Source organism: Neoarius graeffei, chromosome 17 (genome assembly GCF_027579695.1).
Source record: "Neoarius graeffei isolate fNeoGra1 chromosome 17, fNeoGra1.pri, whole genome shotgun sequence".
Taxonomy (NCBI): domain Eukaryota; kingdom Metazoa; phylum Chordata; class Actinopteri; order Siluriformes; family Ariidae; genus Neoarius; species Neoarius graeffei.
Genome location: NC_083585.1, coordinates 11,977,949 through 11,992,128, shown reverse-complemented (window position 1 = coordinate 11,992,128; position 14,180 = coordinate 11,977,949). Strand labels below are relative to the sequence as shown.

The window sequence follows — 14,180 nt, the reverse complement described above, 5'->3', positions numbered from 1 at the left end:
AGTCAGATTTGACGTTCTTGTGCCTGCCACAAATTCTCCTGGGTTAAGTGTGAGAGTGTGTGGAGTTTGGCACGCAGGTTGAGAACGTATTAAATTTCGTTCTAATTAGGTGAAGGTCCCGCCTCCCAGTTTTCACATAGCATGTCCAAAATGTCATGCGGCTTACGCCCATATAATAATTCAAATGGTGAAAAACTTGCGGAGGCTTGCAGGACCTCTCATACTGCAAATAACAGGGGCTTGAGCCATTTATCCCAATTAGATTAGAGATTAGATTAGATAAAGCTTTATTGATCCCTTTGGGAGGGTTCCCTCAGGGAAATTAAGAGCATAATTATGTACATCTTCACTTACGAACTTCTGAATTTTGTTTTTGAGGGTTCGATTAAATTGCTCTACTAAGCCATCAGTTTGTGGGTGATGGACACTGGTGCGGATAGGCTTAATCCCCAGTAACCCATACAGTTCGCGCAGTGTGTGTGACATGAATGTTGTGCCTTGGTCTGTCAGGATTTCTTTCAGGATCCCGACCTGTGAGATAAAGCGGAAGAGCACTTCCACAATACTGCGTGCGGAGATATTGCGGAGAGGCACTGCTTCCGGATATCGCATTGCATAGTCCAACAGAACTAAAATAAAGCGATATCCCTGTGCTGACCAATCTAATGGCCAGACGAGATCATCCTAATTCTTTCAAAAGGGGTCTCAATCAAAGGGAGAGGGTGCAAAGGCGCTTTTGGAGTGGTCGCGGGATTTACTAATTGGCATTCGCGGCACACCACCAACGGACATCCTCGCGAATTCCTGGCCAATAGACCTGGGCCATTATTCGGGCTAGTGTTTTTGTCCTGCCCCAAGTGTCCGGCCATGAGATTAAAGTGAGCCGCTTGGAATACGAGTTCCTGGCGGCTCTTTGGGATTAATAACAGTTATCTTTTCACCAGTTTGAGTGTCCTGCGTCACTTGGTATAACCTATCCTTGATGATAGAAAAGCATCGCATTTGGCTGGAGAATTTGACCACCGGTTACTCTCACTTGGTCAAAGGCATGCCGCAGAGTCTCATCTCGTGAGTGCTCTAACGGGAAATCCCCAAGGGAATCCCCTAGAGAGGGAGGAGGGGCAGGGTGCTCCTCACTCCTCGTATCGCCCTGACGCGGTGCTGATGTAGACGGTTCTGTGACCGCTTCTCCCGCCAATGCTAGTCCGGGGTCTTCCCCAGACAGATTACTGCAGGACCCACTTCTTACTGTGTGTGTCATTAACTCCTTAAATCCTGGCCAATCAGTCCCCAAAATCAGCAAGTGGGTGAGATGAGGGTTAACTGCCGCCTTTACACTATGCTTTTCTCCCCGAAATAGAATGTGGACGGACACTAAAGGGTAGTTGTGAACATCCCCGTGCGCGCACACCTTCACCACCACCTGTGCTTTCCCCAATGCCTCACCTTGCACCAAGCTTTGGTGGATTGAGGTCTGGTTACAGCTGGAATCCACCAAGGCCTGGTACGTATCCCCTTGGCCACTTACTAGTATATAATATGCTCCGGCTCGATTGAGGGCGGTTTCTGGCGCGTCTGGGACCCGGACCACCGCACCCACCTCCATCGCGGAGCACTGATTTTGGAGATGTCCCAGCTCCCCGCAGCGCCAGCACACTGGCTCAGGCTCTCCCTCTGCACTGGTGTTATGGACATCACTCACTTGGGGGGGCAGAAGACACAAGGAAAAGGAAAATGGGAGGACACCACGGGTGCGTCGGGCTGGCTGGGGGGGAACGGGCCCCTGCCTCCACGGTGGGGGAACGGGGTGAGGACGGGAAGCAGAGGGAGAGAGAGGAAAGAGAAGAAGCAGCACATCTTCCTGCCGTTGGAACTGCTGCCATGTGGTCCTCTGCCAGCTTGATAGCTTGATCCAGCGACGCCAGGCGATGACACTGGACCCACTCTATGGTTCCTTCCGGAAGTTGCGCGATGAATTGTTCCAGTGTCACCAGGTCGATAATTCCCTCGGCGTCGTGGTCGTCTGCCCTCATCCACTGCCGGCAGGCGTTCCGGAGTTGTTAGCTGAACGCGAACGGCCGGCCGACCTCCTCCAAGCGCAGCGAGCGGAAGTGCTGCCGCTGTTGCTCCAGGGAGCAGCCGACACGCTGGAGGATGGCTCTTCTGAGGTCCGCATATACGAGCCGGCTGCGTGCTGCTCGACCGGCCAACCCCACACCTCTGCTGCTTGCTCAAAGGGCGCGAGGAAGGCTTCTGGATCGTTGTGCAGACCCATCTTTGTTAAGGTGAGGTGGCGAGGGTCCGCACCGGTGGCGGTCGTGGACCCCACCGACGCGAGCAGGTGCTGGAACCCCTGGCGGTCTTCTTGTTGGGCCCAGCATCAAGGCTTCGAACCGTTGTTCCTGCTCCTTTCAGAGGGCAATCAGCGCTTGATGTTGGTTCTGCTGTGCTGTGGCGAGGGCATGGATGAGATCTTTAAACGATGAGGACTCCATGGGGTTGTTCCCTTCTGCACTCCCAGGTTTCGGCACCACTGTATAATCTGCCCGGATGTGGGTGGAGCACAGAAGTACGACAGGCTGTTATTGGCTTTTCAGCACAAATCTTTATCATGGACACACACACACACAGCGTCGTGTTCTGGTCCAAAAATCTCCCTTCCTCTATTCCTCTCACTCCTTTTATGGGGTGCCGTCATTACAAGAGACACAAACACACCTTAATTGACAGCAGGTGTAGCGATTCGACCACTCACCTTCCCTGACTCCTCCCTCCATTCACAGACCGATGCTTGGCCACGCCCCCGCTGCCACACTGACAATTTGCATTCATCTGAATTTAGCCACTTTACAGGCTTGGTGTTCTGGCTACCACAAACTTGTAAAGCCACTGTAACTTTCTTGGTTCATGTCTCTTTTCTCAGGAGGGTTGTGGGATGCAACCTTATGCTCACCGCTCGCAGGTTTACTCTCTGGACCCAAGCCGCTTCCCCAACCTTAATCTTGCTGGGACAAGTGAAGTCGGAATTGCAGGTATAAAGCTACAGCACAGTTTATTAATAAATATTGGATGGATGATCATTTTTGGGGCGGCACGGTGGTGTAGTGGTTAGCGCTGTCGCTTCACAGCAAGAAGGTCCTGGGTTCGAGCCCCGGGGCCGGCGAGGGCCTTTCTGTGTGGAGTTTGCATGTTCTCCCCGTGTCCGCGTGGGTTTCCTCCGGGTGCTCCGGTTTCCCCCACAGTCCAAAGACATGCAGGTTAGGTTAACTGGTGACTCTAAATTGACCGTAGGTGTGAATGTGAGTGTGAATGGTTGTGTGTCTGTGTCAGCCCTGTGATGACCTGGCGACTTGTCCAGGGTGTACCCCGCCTTTCGCCCGTAGTCAGCTGGGATAGGCTCCAGCTTGCCTGCGACCCTGTAGAAGGACAAAGCGGCTAGAGATAATGAGATGAGATGATCATTTTTGCCGTGTTGACCTCTGTAGACATCAGCAGACCTGTGAAAAATAGATATTGGATATAATTAAACACAGTAATTTATAGTTTTTCTGGTGCAACTTTTCAAGGTTACTTTATGGACCATGCTGTGAATTTGAAAGATCTGCCAGTAAGGTAAGAAAAATATTGCTGTATGCCGTGATATTCACAACATGGTGCTCTGTAAAATGTAGTTCAAATTTGTTAAATGATACATATTTGGTTAAAATGGTTTTCTGTGCATGTGGTGCTGTTTTAATTTTAAAGGACAGTGTGCAGTAGCACATGTTACCGTGCAGAAACTGATACAGGCAGAGAAGCCTGGGGCCTCTACAGGGTTCATCATTTTAACAAGGTAATATATAGGGTTCAGTGATGAGTTATATTAAAAAAATAATAAATGAATGTAAAAGAGGAGAAAAAAAATGCATGCCCATCAGAGCTGATTAATGTATATTTGACTATGCTGTTATGCGTGTTTTATTTGTTTCTAACATTTCTGTTTAATGTCTGTGAAAACTTAGAAAATAGTCAACTCATTTCACTTTTCAGGTGGAGATGTTTGGTGTGACAGCAGATGAAACTGGTCAGGAGAGTTCTCAGTTGTTAGATGAGTTTGTGTTGTTGCAGAAGGAGATTTTTTCTTCACTCAAGCTCCATTTCAGGTTGTCAAGTAACTTTAGTATGCATAGTCACTGTACATTTTGATGAACTTCATGTTGCAACATATATTGATCAAATTTATTTTGACTGTTTATTGTAATTTCCTTTCAAGAATTAATGTTTATCTGAATTCCACCATGACATTCATTTTAAACATGTCCTGTGAAATATGGTACAATAGGGTTTCTATAATGGTACTGTTGTGGCAACTGTCTGGATTTCTTTGTCTATACTGATTAGTGAAATGGGAGTAAAACGTATACGTTCTGAAATGATAGTTTTAAAATGGTCAGTGGTATGAGTGGTACTGGTGTACAGTGATGTGTTGCAAAAATGTATAAACTTTGAAAAATTAATTGGATTCAGTAGTCAGTCATACAAGGTTCAACACTTCATGATTCTGAACATTCTGGATAGCTGGAATATAAGCTTTAATTTTGCTTGAACATAAGCACACAATTTTTATACATGCTCACCATCCACTTTATTGGGAACACCTGTACATTTATTCAGTTTTCCAAATAGTCAATTATGTGACAGCACCACAATGCATAAAATTATACAGATACAGGTCAAGTGCTTCAGTTAATCTTCACATCATGGGGAAAACATGTGATCTCTGAGACTTGAAGTGTGGCATGGTTGTTGGTACTGGATGGGCTTGTTTGAGCATATCAGAAATTGCTGATCGCCTGGGAATTTCACACAGTCTCTAGAGTTTATAAACTCAAGTGATATAAGTGATGAGCAGTTTCTGAAATACTCAAATGAGCATGATTTGACTGATGATCAAATCACATGATTGACAGAATGATGTGAGAAACAAACAAACAAAAATCCTGTGAGCAGAGGGTCTGCAGGCTGAAACACCTTGTTGATGAGAGATCAGAAGAGAATGACCAGACTGGTTTGAACTGACGGGAAGCCTATAGTAACTCAAATGATCACTCTTTACAACTGTGGTGAGCAGAAAAGCATCTCAGAATATACAACACATCAAGCCTTGAGGGGAATGTTACTACAGTTACAACAGTAGATGATCACATCAGGTTCCCCTCCTGTCAGCCAAGAACAAGAATCTGAGGCTATCGTGAGCACATGGTCACTCGCCAAGATTGGAAAAAAGACAAGGTTGGTTATTTACACATTCATTCATTCAGACTAATCTTCAACTGTCCAATTTGGGTGAGTCTGTGCCCATAATAACTTCAGATTCCTGTTCTTGGCTGACAGGAGTGGTCAATTAGGAGTGGCTGACAGAACCTGATGTGGTCATCTGCTGTTGTAGCCCATCTACTTCAAGTTACTATATCCTTCCTGGCAGCTCAAATTACTCTGGCCATTTTCCGCCAACCTCTCTTATCAACATGACATTTCCACCCATGCATCTGTTGCTCAATATTTTATATTTCTTTTTTCCTGTGTAAACTCTAGAGACGGTTTCTGAAATACTCAAACCAGCCCATCTGGTACCAACATCCATGTCTCAGAGATCACCCTTTTTCTTTCCTTCTAATGTTTGATGGGAACATTACCTGAAGCTCTGGACTGGTATTTGTGTGATTTTTGTATTGTGCTGCTGCCATATGATTGGCTGATTAGAGATCTACACAAGTGTTCCAATTAAAGTGGCTGGTGAGTGCATATAAGCACAATTTGAGCAACAGAGTGAGGATTAATGGTATAACTCTGTACACAAGCCCCTACATTTTTAAAGAAGAAATAAACCAGGACAAAATGAAATAGAAAATTTTTTTGATGAACTACTGAAGGCTTAGTTCTTGTACATACTTGCACTGCTATTGTGTTTTTTTTGTTTGTTTGTTTGTTTGTTTGTTTGTTTGTTTGTTTGTTTGTTTTATCTGACCAACTTCTAAAAGGCAAGCTATGAGCAGATACTGCTGTCCTGGAAACTGTGATATTTTGTAGTTATTTAGCAGTTATTCCTTCATACCATTTGATTCCTAATTTGATCATTTGTCTTAAATAAAGCGCTCTCTTATTTCCTTCGAAGAGTTTTGGACATGCCCACTCAGGAGCTGGGGGCACCGGCCTTTAGGAAGTACGACATTGAAGCGTGGATGCCAGGCCGTGAAACTTATGGTGAGGTAAGAACAATAGTAGCAGTCCTAAATTATGCTAAATTTAAATTAATCAGCTCTGGATTTCATTTGGATTTGCAGTTAAAAATATTAGTCATAGTTAATCCAAATGTGATTAATATATCTCTCTCATTCAGTATATTGTGAGTTCCAGAAATTACACATTAGAACACAACCATAAATACAAGCATGAATACAGTGTCACTGCATGTTTTTACTGATATTTTGAAGTATTTATGGTTGTTTTACTGTGCATTTAGAACATTACATGGTAATTATATTTAATTACCAGTGATTGGTAATTAAATATAATTTAAAAGTGCTTGATGCAAACATTATCATAAACTCTATGGGGTGGAGGCACACTAAGGAATATATAAATGTCTTTTGTCTTAATATTTTCCCAGATCATGAATTGTTTCAAATTGTGTTTCTTACCCCTTCAATTAGATCTCCAGTGCATCTAACTGCACTGACTACCAGAGCCGGCGACTGAACATTCTCTATGAAAGAAATGATGGTAGTTATAAGTATGCACACACAGTAAGTGAAATCTGTTTGCTGTATCAGCTTAGATTGTAACATGGAAACTAAAGTGATGCATTTTCTGTGGTGCCACTGCATTGTTAAAAATGCTTTACAGTATATTTATAAAGTGTACAGTCATGGCCAAAAGCTGAGACTGACAAACATTTTGGTTTTCACAAAGTTTGCTGCTTCATTTTTTTTTATGGTGGCAATTTGCATTGACACTAGATTATGAAGAGTGATCAGATTAATTGTGAAGTCCTTCCTTGCCATGAAAATTAAGTTAATCTCAAAACCCATTTCCACTGCATTTTAGCCCTGCCACAAAATGACCTACTAACATCATTTCAGTGGTGATCTCGTTAGCTCAGGAGCAGGTGTTAAGGAGGACAAGGCTTGCTCATTGGGGATAGATTAGGGATAAAATTAGCTTATGTTTTAAGTCGTTCAAATTCTGTAAAGCTGCTTTGTGACAATGTTTATTGTTAAAAGCGCTATACAAATAAACTTGACTTGATTATCACCCTGTCATGCTGATTGAATTAGAAGAGCAGACTGGTTGCTTTAAAAAGGGGGGTGGTGCTTGAAATCATTTGTCTTCTGTTAACCATGGCTACCTCCAAGGAAACGCATGCAGTCATCATTGCTTTGCATCATAAGGGCTTCACAGGCAAGGAGATTGCTGCTAGTAAGATTGCACCTAAATCAACCATTTATCGGATCAAGAACTTCAAGGAGAGAGGTTAAATTGCTGTGAAGGCGGCTTCAGGGCACCCAAGAAAGTCCAGCAAGTGCCAGGACCATCTTCTAAAGAGGATTCAGCTACGGGATTGGGTCTCCACCAGTGCAGAGCTTGCTCAGGAATAGTAGCAGGCAGGTCTGAGTGCATCTGCACACAGTGAGGCAAAGACTTTTGGAGGATGGCCTGGTGTCATGAAGGGCAGCAAACGCAGCTGAGTTGGGCTGAGCCGTGCCGTGCTGAGTCGAGCTGAGTGGGGCTGTTGGAGTTGCATTTCGACTACAACCGTGCTGAACCGTGCTGGGTGGAAGTGGGTGGACACATTGGGTGGAGTTAGCGAAAGTGGGTGGATGTCAGGTGATGTCGTTAGGCGGTGCAAACAGTGACATCAGTGATCTTTTAAGCGGTAGTCTCACAACCCGGATAGTAAAAATAAACATGGAGTCGTTAGTGTTGCTGGTCTTGGTGCTGTGGCTTGTTGTCACCGACAACGCCAACAGATACTGGCAAGAGCGTATAGATGAGGCGAGGCGCATAAGGCTTCAGAAATTCTCGTAATTCGTAATTCTCCTTCTTCCGGGTTTACGGTGTTTACAGATCCCAGCGTGCTCGCGGGGCGTGTGGGCATGTGAGGACACTCCTCCTCACCAATCAGTGCACAGGGGAGTGTCTCCTCACGCCCCTAGCCCCACTCGGCTCGGTTTGGCTCGCTTCAGCCCCACTCCAAAACCGTGCGAGTTTTGGGTGCTAAGCAGGGCTGAAGCGAGCTGAGTCGTGCTGTTCTTCGGTAGCCGAAACGCGAGCCGTGTCGGGCTGAAGTGAGCTGAAAAAGGGTAGTGGAAAAGGGCCAAAAGAAGCCACTTCTCTCCAAGAAAAACATCAAGGACAGCGTGCTATATTGCAGGAAGTATAGGGATTGGACTGCAGAGGACTGGGGTAAAGTTATTTTTCTCTGATGCAGCCCCCTTCAGACTGTTTGGGAGATCTAGAAAAATTATTGTCCGGAGAAGAAAAGGTGAGCACTACCACGAGTCCTGTGTCATGCCAACAGTAAAGCATCCTGAGATTCTTCATGTGTGGGATTGCTTCTCATCCAAGGGAGTGGGCTCACTCACAATTTTGCCTAAGAACACTGCCATGAATAAAGAATGGTATCAAAACATCCTCCAAGAGCAACTTCTCCCAATGATCCAGGAGTAATTTGGTGATGAACAGTGCTTTTTCCAGCATGATGGAGCACCATGTCACAAGGCAAAAGTGAAAACTAAGTGGCTTGGGGAACAAAACATTGAAATTTTGGGTTCATGGTCAGGAAACTCCCCATTTCTTAATCCTATCGAAAACCTGTGGTCAATCCTCAAAAAGCAGGTGGACAGACAAAAACCCAAAAATTGTGATAAATTCCAAGCACAAATTATGCAAGAATGAGTTTCCCTCAGTCAGGATTTGGCCCAGAAGCTGATATCCAGCATGCCAGGGTGAATTGCAGGACTCTTGAAAAAGGGTCAACGCTGTAAATATTGACTCTTTGCATAAACTTGATGTATTTGTCAATAAAAGCCTTTGAAGCTTATAATTGTACTTCAGTATACCATAGAAACATCAGACAAAAGGATCTAAAAACACCGAAGCAGCAAACTTTGTGTAAACCAAAATTTGTCTCAGTCTTAAAACTTTTGGCCATGACTGTAGTTAGCAAGCTATACAGTCCCCTCCCGAAGCACTGGAATAGCAAGGCCAATTCTTTAGTATTTGCTATACACTGAAGACATTTGGGCAACGTTCACATTACCAGGCTCAAGTGAAACATTTGCCTTAAGGTGAGACAGATCTGATGTTTTCATACCTGTGTGGGCACACAAATCAGATTTGAGTCACTTTCATATGTGGGCCTAAATCGGATATGTATCCAATTCATGGCCATGTGACATGAATGAGAACGATCAGACTGGAATTCCTGCGGCTTTTTGCCTCTACACACGTGTATTAGCAAAAAGCTGTATGAATTCCAGTCTGATCGTTCTCATTTATGTCGCATTTATACACTCAATACTTGGTTGTGGCTCCTTTACCACGAATTACTGCATCAATGCGATGTGGCATGGAGGCGATCAGCCTGTGGCACTGCTGAGGTGTTATTGAAGCCCAGGTTGCTTTGATGGCAGTCTTCAGCCCGTCTGTATTTTTGGGATGGGTACTAGTGCATCTCAAACAATTAGAATATCATGAAAAAGTTACTTTTTTTTCGTAATTTAATTCAAAAAGGTAAACTTGCATATATTCTGTATTCATTTCACAGAGTGAAATATTTCAAACCTTTTATTTGTTTCAATTTTGATGATTATGGCTTATAGCTCATGAAAATCAGAAATCCAGGAGGTCGTCCCATGGCTTGGGCTTGCATGGCTACTTCTGGAACAGCCTCAATTATCTTTTATTGATGTAATTCAAGATGGTAGCAATATAATGAATTCAGAACTTTACAATTCTGTCTGCCAATTTACAAGGAAATGCATCGAATTTAATTGGGGGGGAGCTTGATGTCAGCGAGACAATGACTTGATGCAGTTTTTGCATACAAAGGGTATGCAAACAAATATTCAGTGTGAATTACTTTAAGACTGTCTGTTATACTTTTGCTCAGCTAAAAATCTGGTAGTCTCATGAACATATGATGGATCAGTATATGTGAGGAAATGAAAGCTGAAATTCTGATCCATCATATCAAATGTTCATCTTTTGATCTCAAACTCAAATGTCTTCAGTGTAAAGCAAAAATGAAAGGATTGGCATTGATGTTCCAATACTTTTGGAGGGGATTGTGAAAGGTGCCTCACTGAAATGGAAGGAAATACATTCACTGTCACAGAGAACCCCAGGAATAATAACCAGCAGTATATCTATTTGATTCTAGGTGAATGCTACAGCTTGTGCTATTCCACGCACCATTATTGCACTTTTGGAAACACATCAAACAAAAGTGAGGTTACATGCTAATATATCTCTCTCTCTCACACACACACACACACACACACACACACACACACACAAGAAGTGTGTTAATATGGATGTGTGCGCGCACGAATTTACTGAGTGTGAATTAATGTGATTACCAGATATTATTTTGAGTGTCTAGTAAATAGTATATAAAATTTAATACATTTACATACATATACATTAAAAAAACTAATTTAAGCTTTGTTTTTGTCAGCATTAGTTCACCAATACGTTTTCTGTAAAACTGGTTAAGCTGGTTATAGTTAACTGTAAAGACTAAATTGAGAGTTTTTAAAAAAAAAAATTTAAAGTTATGTTTTTTCTGTTTTAGGAAGGAACTGTACATGTTCCAGAAATTTTGCAGCCTTACCTTGGCTTCGAGGTGATTGAAAAGCCTTCATACACTCCCTTGAAATACATCGGACCAAATCAGCCGAACCGTACATCATTACATTTCCAGAAACTCCATCCATCATTAATTTTACAATAATGTTCATATGCAGCTTTTTTTTTTTCTGAATCTTTAAAAAGCCACAACGAATGAGTTTTAATCCAGGATGGTGTGTGTGTTTTTTGTTTTTTTGTTTCCTGATAAACAAGCAAACAAAAAAATGGAATTGTGAGCTCAAACCAATCTGGGTCGATTCTGCAAAAGGTTTCTGCTTTTGAGTTTACACTGACCACGTAATCATTTTAAGGGCCTTTAGAGGCTTTTACATGTTGTTAATATGGAAAGATTGTTGCACTGCAGTTGTTTGTAACAGGTATTCTTATCAGTGTGGCCTAGGCTTGTATGATTGTGGAAAATGAGCATTCCATCATTTCCAGTTTAAAGAGTAGGCAAGGTTGTAAAATATTACCTGCTGTATAGCTGAGAACTGGCAATTGCAAAAACTTGGTTAATAATAACAGTGCACAATGTTCATAGTCATCACTTGGTCACAGGTTTTACTGTATTTTGACCATTTTCTATATTATAGAACAATACAGAAGATATTAAAACTATAATTCCATGTGTTATTTTATGTGGTAAGCAAAAAAGTATTTAAATCCCAAAATGTTTCATATTTTAGATTCTTCAAAGTAGCCACTATTTACCTTGATGCAAGCTTTGCACACTTCACATTATCTTAACTGGCTTCATGATGTCATCAGCTGGAATGCTTTTCAATTAACAGGTGTGCCTTGTCAAAATTTAATTAGTGGAATTTCTTGCTGCCTTAACGTGTTTTAAGATCAAACCAGTAAATAATAAAAATACAGAAAATGACCCTATTCCACAACTGTAGTAATCCATATTATGTCAAGAACCACTCATCTAAGTAAAGAGAAATGACCATCATTTACTTTGACATGAACTGTCTTTTATTAATAAATATAAAGAAAAAACATTGAAATATGAGGTGTCTAAACTTTTAAATGGTACTTGTGTAGTGTTATCAAACACTGATTTTTACTTCACATGAATGAACTCAAATTGTTCTCCATTTACCTTGGTAGAAAGTGTTTGACCTGCAAGGGTCAAGAGTGCATGAGATTGGGGAGGGGGTACAAATCATTACACATGTCAATTGCCTCATCTCCCATTTTATGCAGAGAAAAATACTGCTCTTTTGGCATATGTTTGAATAATAGCTTTTACTAGTGTTACCTTTCCAGATGTCTGCCTCCAGACTGTGGTCAGGAGGCAGAAATTCTTGGCGAGTTCCAGAGTCCACTAAACTTTCTGCCATTCTTGGGTAGTTTCCATATTTTGGGGGCTTTTCCTGTCGGTCATGAGTCAGAAGAGTGTGCTGCTAAATGAGTGGCATTTTCCCGTCATTTTACTGAGAGCTATTGGACTAAAGTCAAAGTCCACAAAGACCCAAAGTCAACCCCCAACCCAAACTACAGTACAATAACCATAATGCAATGCACCTAAACATTAAATCTTTCCCCTGATAACAAATGCAGTGTTTTTAAGGAGTTCCTATGCAAAATATGTAATGGTTTGGTAATATAATGGACATAAAGGATATTGTGGCAATGTAATATGTATAGATGATATATTGCACAAGCCTAGTGGGGCCTTTATTTCACATGAACCTTAGATCATTACTGACGCACAGTTTCACCTAGTTTGAAAAGGTATAGATTCCTACAGTGCTCTAATTCAAAGCTGGGATATTTATTTTACCTGGAAGTTAGCCAAATTGTGTAATGTGGTGTCATATAACAAATTGCTTAACAAGTGTTGTAGTAATTATAATTAATACAAATTTAAATTTGTATTAATTAACAATTACAACAATTGTTAAGCAATTTGTTATATAAAAGTACTTTACACATCTTTCAATGAATTTATTTTATCATGATTTATTTAATATGCATGTATTTATCAAAAGTGAGGTGATGTTGGGTGCAGGAGGTTTTTGCATGACCCAATAAAAATAATATAAAATAAATAAAATTTTATTTTGAGTTTGCGTAAAACAGTATAAATACCATGTACTACTTAGTCTAGTTCAGTACACACCACTACAATCATGGGGAAGACTGCTGACTTGACAGTTGTCCAGAAGACGATCATCGACACCCTCCACAAGGGTGAGGGTAAGCCACAGAAGGTCATTGCTGAAAAGGCTGGTGGGACAAGATGCACAAGCAACAGAAATGAGCGCAGCCTTGAGAGGACTGTCAAGAAAACTTTGAGAACTTGGGAGAGCTTCACAAGGCGTGGACTGAGGCTGATGTCAGTGCATCAAAAGCCACCACACACACACCTTCATGAAAGGGGCTACACCTGTCACATTCCGAATATCAAGCCACTCCTGAACTAGAGACAATGTCAGAAGCATCTTACCTGGGCTAAGGAGAGAAAGAACTGGACTGTTGCTCAGTGGTCCAAAGTCCTCTTTTCAGATAAAAGTAAATTTTTGCATTTCGCTTGGAAATCAAGGTCCTAGAGTCTGGAGGAAGAGTGGAAAGGCACAGAATCCAAGGTGTTTGAACTCCAGCATGAAGTTTCCACAGTCTGGGATGATGTAGGGTGCCATGTTATCTACTGGTGTTGGTTCACTGTGTTTTATCAAGTCCAAAGTCAACACATCTGTCTACCAGGAGATTTTAGAGCACTTCATGCTTCTATCTGCAGACCAGCTTTATAGAGATGCTGATTTCTGTTTCCAGCAGGACTTGGCATCTGCCCACAGTGCCAAAATCTACTACCAAATGGTTTGCTGATCATGAAATTATTGTGCTTGATTGGCCAGCCAACTTACCTGACCGGAAACCCACAGAGAATCTCTGGGCTATTGTTAAGAGGAAGATGAGAAACACCCAACCCAAAAATACAGACAAGCTGAAGGCTGCTATCAAAGCAACCTGGGCTTCAATAACACTTCAGCAGTGCCACAGGCTGATCACCTCCATGCCACGCCACATTGATGCAGTAATTTGAGGTAAAGGAGCCCCAACCAAGCATTCAGTGTATAAATGAACATGCTTTTCAGAAGATTGACGTTTCTGTATTATAAATCCTTTTTTGATTGATCATAGGAAATATTCTAATAATTTGAGATACTGTATTTCTGATTTTCATGAGCTATAAGTCATCTCATCTCATCTCATTATCTCTAGCCGCTTTATCCTTCTACAGGGTCGCAGGCAAGCTGGAGCCTATCCCAGCTGACTAC

At 42.1% G+C, this 14,180-nt stretch overlaps 1 protein-coding gene across 2 annotated transcripts in view; it reads left to right on the top strand.

Moving 5' to 3' along the window:
- The window catches only part of sars2 (seryl-tRNA synthetase 2, mitochondrial), an 83,913-nt gene extending 72,010 nt beyond the window's left edge, over window positions 1-11,903 (top strand). The window contains exons 9-16 of one of the 2 annotated variants that reach the window (XM_060943724.1): window positions 2,924-3,032; window positions 3,567-3,612; window positions 3,745-3,832; window positions 4,030-4,142; window positions 6,155-6,248; window positions 6,693-6,785; window positions 10,424-10,489; window positions 10,838-11,903. In XM_060943724.1, the coding sequence (XP_060799707.1) occupies window positions 2,924-3,032; window positions 3,567-3,612; window positions 3,745-3,832; window positions 4,030-4,142; window positions 6,155-6,248; window positions 6,693-6,785; window positions 10,424-10,489; window positions 10,838-10,996 (768 nt within the window). In that variant the 3' untranslated portion in view covers window positions 10,997-11,903. Of the gene's footprint in view, window positions 1-2,923; window positions 3,033-3,566; window positions 3,613-3,744; window positions 3,833-4,029; window positions 4,143-6,154; window positions 6,249-6,692; window positions 6,786-10,423; window positions 10,490-10,837 lie in introns of those variants that run through there. The other variant, XM_060943725.1, reaches the window with a different exon arrangement.
- Window positions 11,904-14,180: the final 2,277 nt, after the last annotated feature.